The sequence below is a fragment of the Heptranchias perlo genome, chromosome 3 (assembly GCF_035084215.1).
Source record: "Heptranchias perlo isolate sHepPer1 chromosome 3, sHepPer1.hap1, whole genome shotgun sequence".
Classification (NCBI taxonomy): Eukaryota; Metazoa; Chordata; class Chondrichthyes; order Hexanchiformes; family Hexanchidae; genus Heptranchias; species Heptranchias perlo.
Window position 1 is genome coordinate 41,696,161 of NC_090327.1, and position 16,802 is coordinate 41,712,962.

Consider the following 16,802-nt stretch of genomic DNA (forward strand, 5'->3'; position numbering starts at 1 on the left):
GAGCATGATCTAAAAACGGGACAAAATAAGATTAGGAGAATGGGTGACGCTGTACTTAAGAACAATGCCCTTTCACATGGAGAAATTGGGCTCAAATCAACGCTGATTAAAAGGATGAAAATCCACCCCCCCATCCCGACCCCCAGCAATAGTTCCAGATTACATGAGTTTGGATAATTTCAACTCAGTCCCTCAGTACCCCACACAAAAAAAACCTGCCAATAACTCATCAATATTTAGCCTAAATTGGCAGCCTCATTGAGACAGGATGCAAGGCATATGGGAAATGGAAAATTCATTCAGGTGCAGGAGGGACTGCTCGTGAGTTGGGGTTGAAGAACACTATTGGCGAGAAGGAGCTTCGCTCTACTTCTGGTCTGTACTATAGCTTATCTAAACAGTTGATACTAATACTGGGATCAAAAAAGCATTCTTTTCCCCAGTACTAATGTCCTTTACGTTGATAAGCACAAAAGTTGACTTTTTCTCTCCCGTCTTCTCCCTTCCCACAAATAATGATCGCTGCTGTACAAACCAACATGAGTAACCTTTCTAAATACTGACCACACAGATGAAGCTGCGAACATTCTTACCCATTTTGAGCCATTTGATAAAGCTCTCTCAGGACAGACTGTCTGAAGTGGGACAACAAGCTTAAGGTTATGTTGTCATCAAGAAAAATCTCAATCAGTCTCTGCAAAAGTTGGAAAAGAAAGATTCAACATGTACCACTGTTCAGTACATTTCATCTGTATAATGCACAAAGGAAATTGTATTCTCCCTGTATTGTTTAATGGGTTTTAATTCAGGAGTGTGAAAGGAAAATAAATCACAAGCAGAAGGATTGATTCACAGTTACTGAATAAATAAAATTCATCTTTTATTACAAAACGACACAGTCAGTGAATAAGCAAAACTTCAATTTTATTATATGGGATTCTGGGATGGAATTCCACAATTCCAAACACTTTTCCTTGAAAAATTAGAAACCAGTAGCCCTGCTCAATTGTTCCATCAGACACACATTCCATTGTAATAAACTCGATAGCTAGGTGGTGAAGGATAAAATACTAGAGCCTGGTCTTCAGTTGCTTCCAAGCCTTTATTCACAGAGATCCACATTACATCCACACCACACCCTAGATCAGCTCTCTTATAAATGGATACAAGAGAGTTCACAATTGATATGCACCATCTGAAAACAATTAACACTAATTGATATAAATCACATAGGTACAATTAACAACCATCACCGAGTTTATACTGGAATATTACATTTATAAACAAATAATTCATGGATAAAATATTCTTGTTACATAGTTTGTGAAGTTAATGAAGAAAATGTGGCCGAGCCAAAAGCTGCTATAAATTTTTTTATATATTGTGCCCAATGGAGTTTTCTTGGACCCAGCTTCCATTTTATAGTTGTATAAGCTGGTTATATTATACATGGCATGTATGGTGGCAAACCAATGTCAAGGTAGGGGAGGCCACACCAGTGTTCGTTTTGAACTTGACAATCAATTAGCATGACAGTCAACACTAATCCTCCTTCCATTTTGCAAATTAGTCGGCAAAGCATGTAATATTGGACAGGGACATGTATACACTGTACAGGGGAGAAAATGGAGAGTACGAAGCTGGACATGGAAGAAATGGCAAAAATTCAGTGGCACATTTATTTTGTTGCTTTGACATGAGCAGCAGCTGAGGTCAGCCAGATGGCATGAGATGACACCAATGCTTGCTGGAGGCAGTTCACGTCTGAAGAAGTGGTTGTAGCCAGTGACTCCAACAGCAACATAAATTGAAAGCTGGAGCCAGCCATATTTTATGGCTGCTGGTGGTCACTCACACGTGCTCCATATAGGCCATACAAGTAGTTTTACTGTCAGTGGTCTGTAATTACCTCCCCTTGTAACTGTTTTTGTTAAAACTAATTTTCTCCTCTCCTGTTTTTTTAAATAGGAAACATCACAGCTACGCCTGATTCTGTTCTCACACAAAGTCCACACATGCACACTTTCTGCAGGGGTTACTGGATAGCTACCAGCAGCAGGAATCCTCGGCAATTTTCCATTCACTATCCTAGGGGTGCAGAGACCCGACTGTAGCACCTCTATCACTGCCCTGTCTGAGATCAGCTAACTTAGTAGAGACCAATAATTGAACCTGGGGCATTCCTGGTCTGATTGGCTCAGCTACTCACTGGACAAACTCGCTGAGCCACAGAAGGAGGGCCCTATTAGTAACTTTATAACAACTGAATATGAATCCAACTGCTACAGAGCCCGTGTCGGCTTTTTATAAGAGCAATCCAGTTAGTCCCATTCCCCCGCTCTTTCCCTGTAGCCCTTCAATTTTTTTCCTTTAGTATTTATCCAATTCCTTTTTGAAAGCCACAACTGAATCTGCTTCCACCACCCTTTCAGGCAGTGCTGTGTAAAAAAGTTTTTCCTCATGTCACCTTTGGTTTTTTTGCCAATCATCTCAAATCTGTAACCTCTGGTTCTCGAACCTTCTGCCAATGGGAACAGTTTCTTTATTTACTTCATCTAAACCCTTCGTGATTTTGAACACCTCTATCAAATCTCCACTTAACCTTCTCTGCTGTAAGGAGAACAACCCCAGTTTCTCCAGTCTATCCACGTAACTGAAGTCACTCATCCCTGGAACCATTCTAGTAAATCTTTTCTGCACCCTCTCTAAGGCCTTCACATCCTTCCTTAAGTGCAGTGCCCAGAATGGGACACAATACTCCAGTTGTGGCCAAAGCAATGTTTTATAAAGCTTCAATATAATTTCCATACTTTTGTACTCTATACCTCTATTTATAAAGCCCAGGATCCCGTTTGCTTTTTTAAACGTTTTCTCAACCTTTCCTGCCACCTTCAAAGATTTGTGCACATATACTCCCAGGTCTCTCTGAACCTGCATCCCCTTTAGAACGGCACCATTTAATTTATATTGCTTATCCTCATTCTTCCTGCCAAAACGTATCACTTCACACTTCTCTGCATTAAATTTCATCTGCCATGTGTCCGCCCATTCCACCAGCCTGCCTATGTCCCATTGAACATAAGGAATAGCAGGTGTAGGCCATACGGCCCATCGAGCCTGCTCCGCCATTCAATAAGATCATGGCTGTTCTTTGACCTCAATTCCACTTTCCTGCTCGATTCCCATATCCCTGGATTCCCTTGGAGTCCAAAAATCTATCAATCTCAGCCTTGAATATACTCAACAACTCAGCATCCACAGCCCTCTGGGGTATAGAATTCCAAAAATTCACAACCTTCTGAGTGAAGAAATTCATCCTCATCTCAGTCCTAAATAGCTGACCCCTTATGCTGAGACTATGCCCCCTGGTGGTAGATTCTCCAGCCAGGGGAAACAGCCTCTCAGCATCTACCTTGCCAAGCCCTCTCAGAATCTTATATGTTTCAATGAGATCATCTCTCATTCTTCTAAACTAAAGAGAGTATAGGCCCATTCTACTCAATCTCTCCTCATAGGACAACCCTCTCATCCCAGGAATCAATCTAATGAACCTTTGTTGCACCGCCTCTAAGGCAAGTACATCCTTTCTTAGGTAAGGAGACCAAAACTGTACACTACTCCAGATATGGTCTCACCAAAACCCTGTACAATTGCAGCAAGACTTCCATACTCTTGTATTCCAAAGCCCTTGTAATAAAGGCCAACATAGCATTTGCCTTCTTAATTATACCTGCATGTTAACTTTCTGTGCTTCTTGTACAAGGACACCCAAATCTCGCTGAACACCAACATTTAATAGCTTCTCACCATTTAAAAAATATTCTGTTTTTCTATTCTTCCTACCAAAGTGAATAACCTCACATTTCCCCACATTATACTCTGCCACCTGCTTGCCCACTCACTTAACCTGTCTTTATCCCTTTGCAGACTCTTTGCGTCCTCCTCACAGCTTACTTTCCCACCTAGCTTTGTATCATCAGCAAACTTGGATACATTACATTCGATCCCTTCCATCTAAGTCATTAATATAGATTGTAAATAGCTGAGGCCCAAGCACTGATCCTTGTGGCACCCCACTAGTTACAACCTGCCAACATGAAAATGACCCATTTATTCCTACTCTCTGTTTTCTGTCCATTAACCAATTCTCTATCCATGCTAATATATTACCCCCAATCGCATGAGCCTTTATCCTGTATAATAATCTGTTGTGTGGCACCTTATCGAATGCCTTATAAAAGTCCCCTTTATCTATCCTACTAGTTTCATCCTCAAAAAACTCCAGCAGATTTGTCAAACATGATTTCCCTTTCATAAAACCATGTTGACTCTGCCTAATCATGATATGATTTTCTAAATGCCCTGTTACTACGTCCTTAATAATGGATTACAGCATATTCCTGACATAGGAACATAGGAACAGGAGTAGGCCATTCAGCCCCTCGTGCCTGCTCCGCCATTTGATAAGATCATGGCTGATCTGTGATCTAACTCCATATACCTGCCTTTGGCCCATATCCCTTAATACCTTTGGTTGCCAAAAAGCTATCTATCTCAGATTTAAATTTAGCAATTGAGCTAGTATCAATTGCCGTTTGCGGAAGAGAGTTCCAAACTTCTACAACCCTTTGTGTGTAGAAATGTTTTCTAATCTCACTCCTGAAAGGTCTGGCTCTAATTTTTAGACTGTGCCCCCTACTCCTAAAATCCCCAACCAGCGGAAATAGTTTCTCTCTATCCACCCTATCCGTCCCCCTTAATATCTTATAAACTTCGATCAGATCACCCCTTAACCTTCAAAACTCTAGAGAATACAACCCCAATTTGTGTAATCTCTCCTCGTAACTTAACCCTTGAAGTCCAGGTATCATTCTAGTAAACCTATGCTGCACTCCCTCCAAGGCCAATATGTCCTTCCGAAGGTGCGGTGCCCAGAACTGCTCACAGTATTCCAGGTGCGGTCTAACCAGGGTTTTGTATAGCTGCAGCATAACTTCTGCCCCCTTGTACTCTCGTCCTCTAGATATAAAGGCCAGCATTCCATTCGCCTTCTTGATTATTTTCTGCACCTGTTCATGACACTTCAATGATCTATGTGCCTGAACCCCTGAGTCCCTTTGGACATCCACTGTTTTTAACTTTTTACCATTTAGAAAGTACCCTGTTCTATCCTTTTTTGATCCAAGGTGGATGACCTCACATTTGTCTACATTGAATTCCATTTGCCACAGTTTTGCCCATTCACCTAATCTATCAATATCGCTTTGTAATTTTATGTTTTCATCTACACTGCTTACAATGCCACCAATCTTTGTGTCACCGGCAAACTTAGATATGAGACTTTCTATGCCTTCATCTAAGTCGTTAATAAATATTGTGAATAATTGAGGCCCCAAGACAGATCCCTGCAGGACTCCACTAAACACATCCTGCCAAGGTGAGTACCTTCCCATTATCCCTACTCTCAGTCGCCTTTCGCTCAGCCAACTTCCTAACCAAGTCCATACTTTTCCCTCGATTCCATCTTAGCTAACAGTCTCTTATGTGGGACCTTATCAAATGCCTTCTGGAAGTCCATATAAATAACATCCATTGACATCCATTGACGACTGATGTCAGGCTAACTGGCATGTAGTTCCCTGCTTTTTCTCACCCTCCTTTCTTGAATAGCGGGGTTACATTTACTACCTTCCAATCCACGGTGAACGTTCTAGAATCTAGGGAATTTTAGAAGATCACAACCAATGCATCCACTATCTCTGCAACCACCTCTTTTAGAACCCTAGGATGTAGGCCATCAGGTCCAGGAGATTTGTCAGCTTTTAGTCCCATTAATTTCTCTAGTACTTTTTCTTTTCTGATATTAATTACTTTAATTTCCTCATTCCTGTTAGACCTTTGATTCCCCACTATTTCTGGTATGTTTTTTGTATCCTATACTGTGAAAACAGACACAAAATATTTGTTTAACATCTCTGCCATTTCCTTATTCCCCATTATAATTTCTTCTGTCTTAGCCTCTAACAGACCCACATTTACTTTAGCTATTCTCTTGAAGTTCTTACAATCTGTTTTTATATTTCTTGCTCGTTTACTCATGTTCTATTTTCTCTCTCTATCAATTTTTCATCCTTTGCCGGTTTCTAAAACTCTCCCAATCCTCAGGCTTACTAATCTTATTGGCAACATTATAAGTCTCTTCTTTTAATCTAATACCATTCTCAACTTCTTTAGTTAGCCACGTATGGATCACTTTTCCCATGGAGTTTTTATTTCTCAATGGAATGTATATATATTGAGAATTATGAAATATTTCTTTAAATGTTCACCATTGCTTATCTACCGTCATATCTTTTAATCTAATTTCCCAATCAACCTTAGCCAACTCGTCCTTCATACGTATGTAACTGGCTTTGTTTAAGTTTAAGACTCTAGTTTCAGACTTAAGCATGTCACTCTTGAACTCAATGTGAAATTCTATCATATTATGATCACTCTTCCCCAGAGGATCCCTTACTATGAGATTAATTAACCCTGTCTCATTACACAAGACAAGATCTAAAATAACCTGTTCTCTGATTGGTTCCATGATGTATTGCTCTGGGAAACTGTCTCTAATGCATTCCAGGAACTCATCCGCCAAACTATTTTTGCCAATTTGATTTGCCCAGTCTATATGAAGATTAAAGTCTTCCACGATTATTGCATTATCTTTGTTACACGCTCCTCTTTTTTCTTGATTAATACACTGTCCAACAGTATAACTACTGTTCGAGGGCCTATAAACTACTCCCACCAGTGCTTTCTTCCCTTTGTTGTTTCTTATCTCCACCCATAACGATTCTTCTTCCTGATCTTTCGAGCCAAAATCCTTTCTCCTTGAAGTCTATTACTTTCCTCCTTTCTGTTCACTACATTTCCAAGTTTTGTGTCATCTGCAAATTTGGAAATTGTGCCCTGTACACCCAAGCCCAAGTCATTAATATATATCAAAAAAAGCAGTGGTCCTAGTACCAGCCCCTGGGAAACACCACTGTATAGCTTCCTCCAGTCCAAAAAACAACCGTTATGGAATATGGAATCCATACGTTCACTTCAGCCCCAAAAATGACTTTTCATGAGTTAGTTAAGGAACTGGGCTACCATTTACTTCCCAGGATCCCTACAAAGATAAAACTTATCATGCCAAATCCATAATTTCCCACTTTATGTGAATAAATGTCACTATTACTTCAGTTCCATATGAGGAGCCATAAAGAGCACTAAAGCAGATGAATGCATTGATTTTACAGCAGTATCAGAACACCAAGTTCTTTTAATTATAGTGTGCCATTATAGAAAGGAAAATTTCATATTGCAGTGGAGTGTGAAATGCTTAAATTAACATTTACTGTAAAGTAGTATACCTGATAGTTACTGGCTTTAATACAGTGGTGAACCCGGCCGTATGTTGTCAGCTGTAGTTCATTTATATCCGATGGGGTTGTTAGCACTGCACAAGCCTGGCAGTAACCATCTAATCTCCTCCTGTCAATTCGACAGTGAACAGGCTCAGTTCCAATCTGCATACAGTTTAAAAAAATAAATTTGAGACAAGAAAAGCAAACAAAGCAGTATTACTTTTTAAAAACACACAATTTTATAGGTAACATTTTTTAAAAATTTAATTCAACCTTCAAAGTATCCCTCCCATCACTCTCTCTCCTCAAGTCTGTACTGCTCTCCTATGGAGGTCTAATCCACAAATAGCACCCGCAATCAGTGCTGCTTCCTTGTTGGCTAGTTTCTCTTTCTGCTTTTTCTGTGCAGATGTCCCAACAGAGACCAACATACTCATCTCTTAGGAGCTAGATATTAGCAGATTTTTCACTTGAGTTTCCTATTTGACAGTCCAAGACTCTAGTACTATAACTAACAATGTCCTCCATCAAAAACAGTTTTAAAAATGAAATTAAACAAAAATTATGAGCTTGCAGTTAAAAAAAAGTGCTAGTATGGTTTTTCAATAGTTCAGTTGATTAAGACAGTGAATGGCTCAGCAATATAAACCAGGAAATGCACTTGTGGATGTCAGGAGAGAATACAATCAGACTTAGCTTTGGCAGCCTTCTGCAGTCAAATAGCATGCCGACAACCAGTGTCAAGGCTGATACTTACGAATAACTTACTGGACACAAAGTAGCGACCATACAATCATACTTGCCAGCAAGATATTTTGCAGAGTACCTTTGAGAGCAGTTCATTGGTTTTCAAGAAATGTTCCTTTGCTTTTTCATAAACAGCTGGGTTTATAGAACCTTGACTGAAAAATACTGTGCCCAGATCGTAACAAACCTACAAACAAATTAATTGGTGGCAAATTTAAACTCTGTTTGCAATACCATTTGTAAGAAAATATACATGTTTTCAATTACTGATATATTAACATAAGCATTTTCAAAAACAGTTCTGGAATCACATAAGTAAATTATATTTACATTTAAAAACAAAAATCACAGAATCCATCATACTTAGGCCAAGTCACAAATGTTACAAGAAGCCATTATAGTTAAGCCTTTTCCAATTAATAAATTATAATGTATGCAAAATAAATATTCTTGATGGGAGGACTCTTATGTCCATACTAGCTCATCTACCAGCCAGAGTGGTAATTTGATCAGAGGTCCATGGTTGATAATCACAGTAACAAAACATGCACAACAATGAACTTCTCATTTGTGATTTGTTTACTGGAATACATATTGGCTGAAAAATTTAAATTGATTGAATTGCAATTGGTCACCTAATTCATGTTACCATGTGGTACACTTACACATATATAATTAGAAAACCAAGTCCCACATATCTCAATGGTCAATTCTATACATAAGCAGTCAAAAACTTTAAACACCAAAACAAATTTTTGCTACAGCTTTTGTTTTTACTTTTGAAAGCAGCAATTTTGGCTGTTCATTGGATAACAAGTTAACTCAAGTGCAAAAAAACTACAATAGGCAGTACAGTTAGAAATGTATGGGAAGAGACAGCAAAAGAGCGGTCCGGGTTCATTGCAGTGGGATATGCAGTGAGTATGCACTGAGGTATGGGGTTGTGTAGATGACCAGGGACACTGGATTGTGAGGTTGGAAGGGGAGGTATTTGGTTCTTGCAGTACAGATCATAAGAGGGTCAGGACAAATATACAGAGTGTGGGAGGTTACAGGAAGGGAAATTGAAGGGCAGGGAAGGAGTGAGAGAGGACTGACAGAAGACATGGTGGGTGATTGAAGGGCTTTCTATGGGCACATGGTCAGCCCCATAAAGATATAGCAGTGAGTTTCTGGTGGGGTGTAAGGGAAATGACGGAGATACTAAATGGGTGCTTTTCTTTGGTTTTCACATGGATGGGTGTGTATTTTAGGATAGTGGAACTGTTGGGGTGAAGGGGATTTTGAAGCAGTTTGTGGAGGTTGTGATTTGGGGAAAGATGGTGCTTAAGAAGTTGCTCAGGTTTGGGGCGGGCAGGCTAAAGGACATGATGGTTTCACATCTAGAGATACTGGGAGAGGTGAGGATGTGGCAGAGGCTCAGAATGTGATTTTCTGAAATCTATTGAGGGGCGGGTTGGGCTGGAAGATGGCAGGTTGAGAACACCTCTTCACAAGGAAGAGTTAGGGAGCAAGCCTGGGATGGAGCAGAAAATTGTGTACTGGTTGGTCTTGCTACAGTCGATGATGGATGGCTGGAATCAACAGATGGTTGATTCATTAAATACCCCATTAAAACTTTATTTAGTTCAACAGCTGCTCTCCATGCAGATAACTGTCAGGTCACATGGCATTCTCAATGCAGGATGACATTTATGCTGCAGAATCATTACCGTCAATACCGCAAGTTTAATCCAGAAACAATTTAGTTAACAGGAAATTCTCAATGTTTTTATATTCATTATCATATTTATTTAAATATAGCCCACACTTTTTGACAAAATAATTTGAGCTTATGGTTGAAGCCTATATGCAAGAAATGACTTGGAGAAGGGAAGAGAGAAGAGCTATTTGAGTTTGACTGGTCTATATGCTGGGATTATCTATGTAAGAATAACTATTTTACAAGAAACAATAAGTTCAATACTGGATTGCTACTTATCATCAATCATTTGTTATTCTTGAGAATATAAACTCTATAGTTATGTTTATATTTTTACTTTAACCATAAGGCCACTGGTGGCCTAAGCACAAAGGAGGCAGCATTATATAGGCAAATGGTTAATAAACAATTGCAAACTTGAGCTTCTATGGCACAATGTAGTATTGCAACTTCTTCTTCCCCACTTTTACCAACTAGTTAACAGGAAATATAGTGTGTTTACAGAGTATTACCTGGCAATGCATTTCATCCATACTGATTTGTAATCCAGCTGTTAAACTTTCTGTCTCTCCATTCGCCAGGCAAGATTCTGCTGCTATCTGGTCCAGGGTCCTCATGGTGTGAACATGTAAATCTGTGGTCAACTGAAGTGCTCCCTCCAAAACCAGAATGGAGTCGCCAGCCTGCTCCTTTAGCTATTGGTGTGAAAATTAATGTTATTGATGTGCTTTTAATTATTTGAACATAATGCAAGTTGCATATAGTGGATTAATCTGTGTAGACCTGATTTTCCTGGTTTACAGTAAACAAATCATCTTTGGATTCCACAGCCAACATGAACTCCAAGCATCTCATTGAAGAAATGATGGTTGCTTGGAGACTTTTAACCCCAAGACAGGCGGAAGGGGGGATTAAATTCTTAAAAATCTGAAACCCGACCCCAATCCACCGTGAACACGCCTACTTCAGATTAACGGAGCGGATTGGGGGGGGGGGTGGGGGGGTGGTGGTGGTGTGTGAGCGAGTAACCTGCTCTCAAGAGGTAGATCAGTAATTTAAATATGTTAAGGAGGCTGTGAGTCTCAGATTTTAGCAGCCTTTTAGATTTAATGGCTGCAGGCCGGGTTTCCTAGGACTCAGGAAACCCGGCAGCTAAATGGAGACTATAACGGCCAGATCCAGCAGGTAAGTGCTTTTTATAGCACTGCCTGTGGGCCAGGAGGAGCTGTGCTTCCCCCCGGCCCCCCAAGCTAACCTGTTTCCCTCCCGCGATCTGTCGACCCCCTCCCTGCGATCCCCAGGCTGACCCCCATCCGATCCACTTCAAGTTGTGGTTTAGAATTGGTGTCATTATTATGGGGCAACCACCATTGTAAACAAACTAACGGACGATAGAATCTTCAAATGAGATGCATCCTAATAACCCAGAGACCTTCTTGTGTTCTTCAGTTTTCTATTTATTGTGCCAGTAAATAAGGTGTCGGTCTTGGATCAGTGGTATCACTCTCGCCTCTGAGTCAGAAGGTTGTGGGTTCAAGTCTAACACCAGAGACTGGAGCACGTAATCTGGGTTACTGCATTGTTGGAGGTGCCGTCTTTCGGTGGATGTTAAAGATCCCAAGGCACTATTTGAAGAAGGGCAGGGGAGTTCTCCTGGTGCCCTGGTAAATATTTATCCCTCAACCAACAGTTAAAACAGATGATGTGATCCATTATTTCATTGCTGTTTATGGGATCTTGCTGTATGCAAAATGGCTGCCGCATTTCCTATATTACAACAGTGAGTACACTTCAAAAGTACTCCATTGGTTGTAAAGCACTTTGAGACGTCCTGAGGGTGTGAAAAGCTTTATGTAAATGCCAGTTTTTTTTCTTCCTTTACATAGGATAGAAAAAGATAGAACTGCACAGGCAGAGCTGAGAGAAGCTGAAACACTGGGCTGGATCTTGCTGGAAAAGTAACAGCATGTTACGACGCACACCAATATTAATATGCAAATTGGCCAGAAAATTCAGGGGATTAAGAGATACGCTGTGAGTCGTGAATCTTCAGAACTTGCTGGTCGATTTACGCCATTCCACCATTTGCTTCGCACAAACGGCATCTCAATCTTAGCCTCCCCGTTATTTTTAAGAACTTGCTGGATTTGCACATTAATTGCCCATGAAACTCGCCAGAGAGTGTTATGTCTGGTAATTAATGCAGTGCCAATCAACCTCTCTGGCCCAAAAATTGAACAATTTAAATCGTGGAGTCTCATTCCTTCAGGTGATAAATTGTTCTTCAGAGATTTTAAAAATGTCACACTTAAAATTAAAATGTTTTCTTTCCCTCTTTTTTCTCTCGCTCTTAATCCAATCTTTCTTTCCCTCTCTATTTCTCTTCCTGTACCTGATTTTACTCCAATTTACCCTCCTTGTCCATCGTTCCTCCTTTTCTTTCTCAATCCTTAAATCTCATTGGTTAAGGAGATGCCCTGTTGGCCCCGCAGTTCACGGAGGTCCCAGAACCCCATTGCCCTTGCCATGCCATTATCAGCTCGCACTTCCAGCAAGTTATGGCATGAAAAAAATTTTGAGCTGAAGGGTGCAGAAAAATGTCTAACGGGGCACATTGCGACGTACCCATCCAGCAAGATCCGGCCCATTATTTTAAAACAGTCAACTTAGTTTTTGTATACTGCAAATTTGATGATTGTGCTGTACTGTATCTTGGCTATATCATTTTGCTTTTTTTTTTATTCGTTCACGGGATGTGGGCGTCGCTGGCAAGGCCGGCATTTATTGCCCATCCCTAATTGCCCTTGAGAAGGTGGTGGTGAGCCGCCTTCTTGAACCGCTGTAGTCCGTGTGGTGACGGTTCTCCCACAGTGCTGTTAGGAAGGGAGTTCCAGGATTTTGACCCAGCGACAATGAAGGAACGGCGATATATTTCCAAGTCGGGATGGTGTGACTTGGAGGGGAACGTGCAGGTGGTGTTGTTCCCATGCGCCTGCTGCCCTTGTCCTTCTAGGTGGTAGAGGTCGCAGGTTTGGGAGGTGCTGTCGAAGAAGCCTTGGCGAGTTGCTGCAGTGCATCCTGTGGATGGTGCACACTGCAGCCACAGTGCACCGGTGGTGAAGGGAGTGAATGTTTAGGGTGGTGGATGGGGTGCCAATCAAGCGGGCTGCTTTATCTTGGATGGTGTCAAGCTTCTTGAGTGTTGTTGGAGCTGCACTCATCCAGGCAAGTGGAGAGTATTCCATCACACTCCTGACTTGTGCCTTGTAGATGGTGGAAAGGCTTTGGGGAGTCAGGAGGTGAGTCACTCGCCGCAGAATACCCAGCCTCTGACCTGCTCTCGTAGCCACAGTATTTATATGGCTGGTCCAGTTAAGTTTCTCGTCAATGGTGACCCCCAGGATGTTGATGGTGGGGGATGCGGCGATGGCAATGCCGTTGAATGTCAAGGGGAGGTGGTTAGACTCTCTCTTGCTGGAGATGGTCATTGCCTGGCACTTATCTGGCGCGAATGTTACTTGCCACTTATCAGCCCAAGCCTGGATGTTGTCCAGGTCTTGCTGCATACGGGCTCGGACTGCTTCATTATCTGAGGGGTTGCGAATGGAACTGAACACTGTGTAGTCATCAGCGAACATCCCCATTTCTGACCTTATGATGGAGGGAAGGTCATTGATGAAGCAGCTGAAGATGGTTGGGCCTAGGACACTGCCCTGAGGAACTCCTGCAGCAATGCCCTGGGGCTGAGATGCTTGGCCTCCAACAACCACTACCATCTTCCTTTGTGCTAGGTATGACTCCAGCCACTGGAGAGTTTTCCCCCTGATTCCCATTGACTTCAATTTTACTAGGACTCCTTGGTGCCACACTCGGTCAAATGCTGCCTTGATGTCAAGGGCAGTCACTCTCACCTCACCTCTGGAATTCAGCTCTTTTGTCCATGTTTGGACCAAGGCTGTAATGAGGTCTGGAGCCGAGTGGTCCTGGCGGAACCCAAACTGAGCATCGGTGAGCAGGTTATTGGTGAGTAAGTGCCGCTTGATAGCACTGTCGACCACACCTTCCATCACTTTGCTGATGATTGAGAGTAGACTGATGGGGCGGTAATTGGCCGGATTGGATTTGTCCTGCTTTTTGTGGACAGGACATACCTGGGCAATTTTCCACATTGTCGGGTGGATGCCAGTGTTGTAGCTGTACTGGAACAGCTTGGCTAGAGGCGCAGCTAGTTCTGGAGCACAAGTCTTCAGCACTACAGCTGGGATGTTGTCGGGGCCCATAGCCTTTGCTGTATCCAGTGCACTCAGCCGTTTCTTGATATCACGTGGAGTGAATCGAATTGGCCGAAGACTGGCTTCCGTGATGGTGGGGATATCGGGAGGAGGCTGAGATGGATTATCCACTCGGCACTTCTGGCTGAAGATGGTTGCAAACGCTTCAGCCTTGTCTTTTGCACTCACGTGCTGGACTCTGCCATCATTGAGAATGGGGATGTTTGCAGAGCCTCCTCCTCCCGTTAGTTGTTTAATTGTCCACCACCATTCACGACTGGATGTGGCAGGACTGCAGAGCTTTGATCTGATCCGTTGGTTGTGGAATCGCTTAGCTCTGTCTATAGCATGTTGCTTCCGCTGTTTAGCATGCATGTAGTCCTGAGTTGTAGCTTCACCAGGTTGGCACCTCATTTTTAGGTACGCCTGGTGCTGCTCCTGGCATGCTCTTCTACACTCCTCATTGAACCAGGGTTGATCCCCTGGCTTGTTGGTAATGGTAGAGTGAGGAATATGCCGGGCCATGAGGTTACAGATTGTGCTGGAATACAATTCTGCTGCTGCTGATGGCCCACAGCGCCTCATGGATGCCCAGTTTTGAGCTGCTAGATCTGTTCTGAATCTATCCCATTTAGCACGGTGGTAGTGCCACACAACACGTTGGATGGTGTCCTCAGTGCGAAGACGGGATTTCATCTCCACGAGGACTGTGTGGTGGTCACTCCTACCAATACTGTCATGGACAGATGCATTTGCGACAGATAGATTGGTGAGGACGAGGTCAAGTAAGTTTTTCCCTCGTGTTGGTTCGCTCACCACCTGCCGCAGGCCCAGTCTAGCAGCTATGTCCTTCAGGACTCCGCCAGCTCGGTCAGTAGTGGTGCTACCGAGCCACTCTTGGTGATGGACATTGAAGTCCCCCACCCAGAGTACATTTTGTGCCCTTGCTACCCTCAGTGCTTCCTCCAAGTGGTGTTCAACATGGAGGAGGACTGATTCATCAGCTGAGGGAGGACGGTAGGTGGTAATCAGCAGGAGGTTTCCTTGCCCATGTTTGACCTGATGCCATGAGATTTCATGGGGTCCAGAGTCAATGTTGAGGACTCCCAGGGCCACTCCCTCCTGACTGTATATCACTGTACCGCCACCTCTGGTGGGTCTGTCCTGCCGGTGGGACAGGACATACCCAGGGATGGTGATGGAAGCACTTACATTTTTTAAAAAAAAATCAGAAATAGTAGTTTAGTCCACATAAGGTGGCCCAGTGGCATGGCATTTTCTGCCAGCCGAGGCAACAGAGGATATAGCTGGCATATTACAAATTCTCCAGAAAGCAACTTTACATGACTGGTGTTAATGGTTAGACCTGGGCTGTGCTAACCAAAATACAACAGAAAAAAATACTGAAGTTTCAGTTCATTGAAGACTTGGTCTGCTTAAAGAAATGGCAACCTAGTCATTTACATGAGTAAAGGTGTTGGGAAAAAAAGCCCTAACTGTAAAACTTGACATTAAGATAATTATAATTGCTTCATGCTAGCTGGATATCACATTCCTCTCACTAGTATTTCTTCACAGATGTAAAACCAAAATGAAGGTCAAAAGCAGTGCTGGGGTATCATTAGTTTCTGGGTCTTGGTAGGTCGGAAGTTAGCACCTGGGCGAGGCCTCACTTTAGCCGAGCGGAATCTGTTTGGAGATGAGGCACTTGATTACTGTCCATCTTCCAACCCAAACCCAGTAATGTAGCAAGCAGTTCAACTACTTCCTAGCTGCCTCTTATCAGCAACTACTACAACTTGCATATAGCTCCCTTAATGTGAAAAAAGGAACGTCTCAAAGCATTTCACAGATAGGCTTAACGAAAGCAGATTGCAAACCGGGAAGGGAGGGATTAGGAGTAACTAAATCAAAGTTGAATAAGTGGTTTTAAAGGTGGAGAGATGCAGAGATGGAGGGATTTAGGTGGGGAGTGTCAAAGAATAGGTCCAAACTGTCTTGCATTTGAGGTGTTCTCCCTCGTAACCCAACCCATGCACACAAGGTGCTCTGACTGCTTCCTGGATACCTCCTGACCTGAAATCTTCCTTTGCAGCAGTGTAATCTTTGACTCACCATGAGCAATACCACAGCGGATCTGCTAATATTTGAAAATAATGTAACCACACCAGGAAGGGGGAGTGGAGTCAACCCATGGGCACTGTAAAGAGCATAACTAAGGTGTAACAAGGGCATTGCACCTTCAGAGACAGCTTTAATCATCCAGACTCAGTCCATTAAGACACTCAGAACAGTAAGGAATGCAGGCTTTTGTAAAGCACTGGGTACAAATATTTTTTGACAGAACGTTACCATATCAATTCTTTCATGGTGATGGAAACAGTTTTCTTTTTAATTGAAAAACCTCAAGGGCCAATCCCCATGATGCAAGAGACCAGGATTGAATTGCGCAACATCGAAGAAAAATCAAGTAGTTTGGCTGGGTATCGCCAAGCTTGGGCATGTAGATCACAGGAGGAAGCGAGAACTGAATTTAACTGCGGAGGGCAAAATGTCCAACTTTTCTATTCTCTAATACTTCAAAACACAGAAAAGCTGCAACTTTGACATTTTGTCTTCACAAATCTAACTTTTTTTCACCAAAAGGTAGCCTTTGATCCAAGTACTGTTCTAAGAAAAACA

The 16,802-nt window shown here is 42.4% G+C and overlaps 1 protein-coding gene across 3 annotated transcripts in view; it reads right to left on the bottom strand.

The window, feature by feature from the left end:
* The window catches only part of ints8 (integrator complex subunit 8), a 105,158-nt gene that overhangs the window by 56,662 nt on the left and 31,694 nt on the right, over nucleotides 1-16,802 (bottom strand). For all 3 annotated transcript variants that reach the window (XM_067979216.1, XM_067979206.1, XM_067979208.1), the window contains exons 7-10: nucleotides 10,362-10,544; nucleotides 8,227-8,334; nucleotides 7,407-7,562; nucleotides 594-694 (exon numbers count right to left, since the gene is read on the bottom strand). In XM_067979216.1, coding sequence (XP_067835317.1) covers nucleotides 594-694; nucleotides 7,407-7,562; nucleotides 8,227-8,334; nucleotides 10,362-10,544 — 548 coding nt within the window. The remainder of the gene's footprint in view (nucleotides 1-593; nucleotides 695-7,406; nucleotides 7,563-8,226; nucleotides 8,335-10,361; nucleotides 10,545-16,802) is intronic.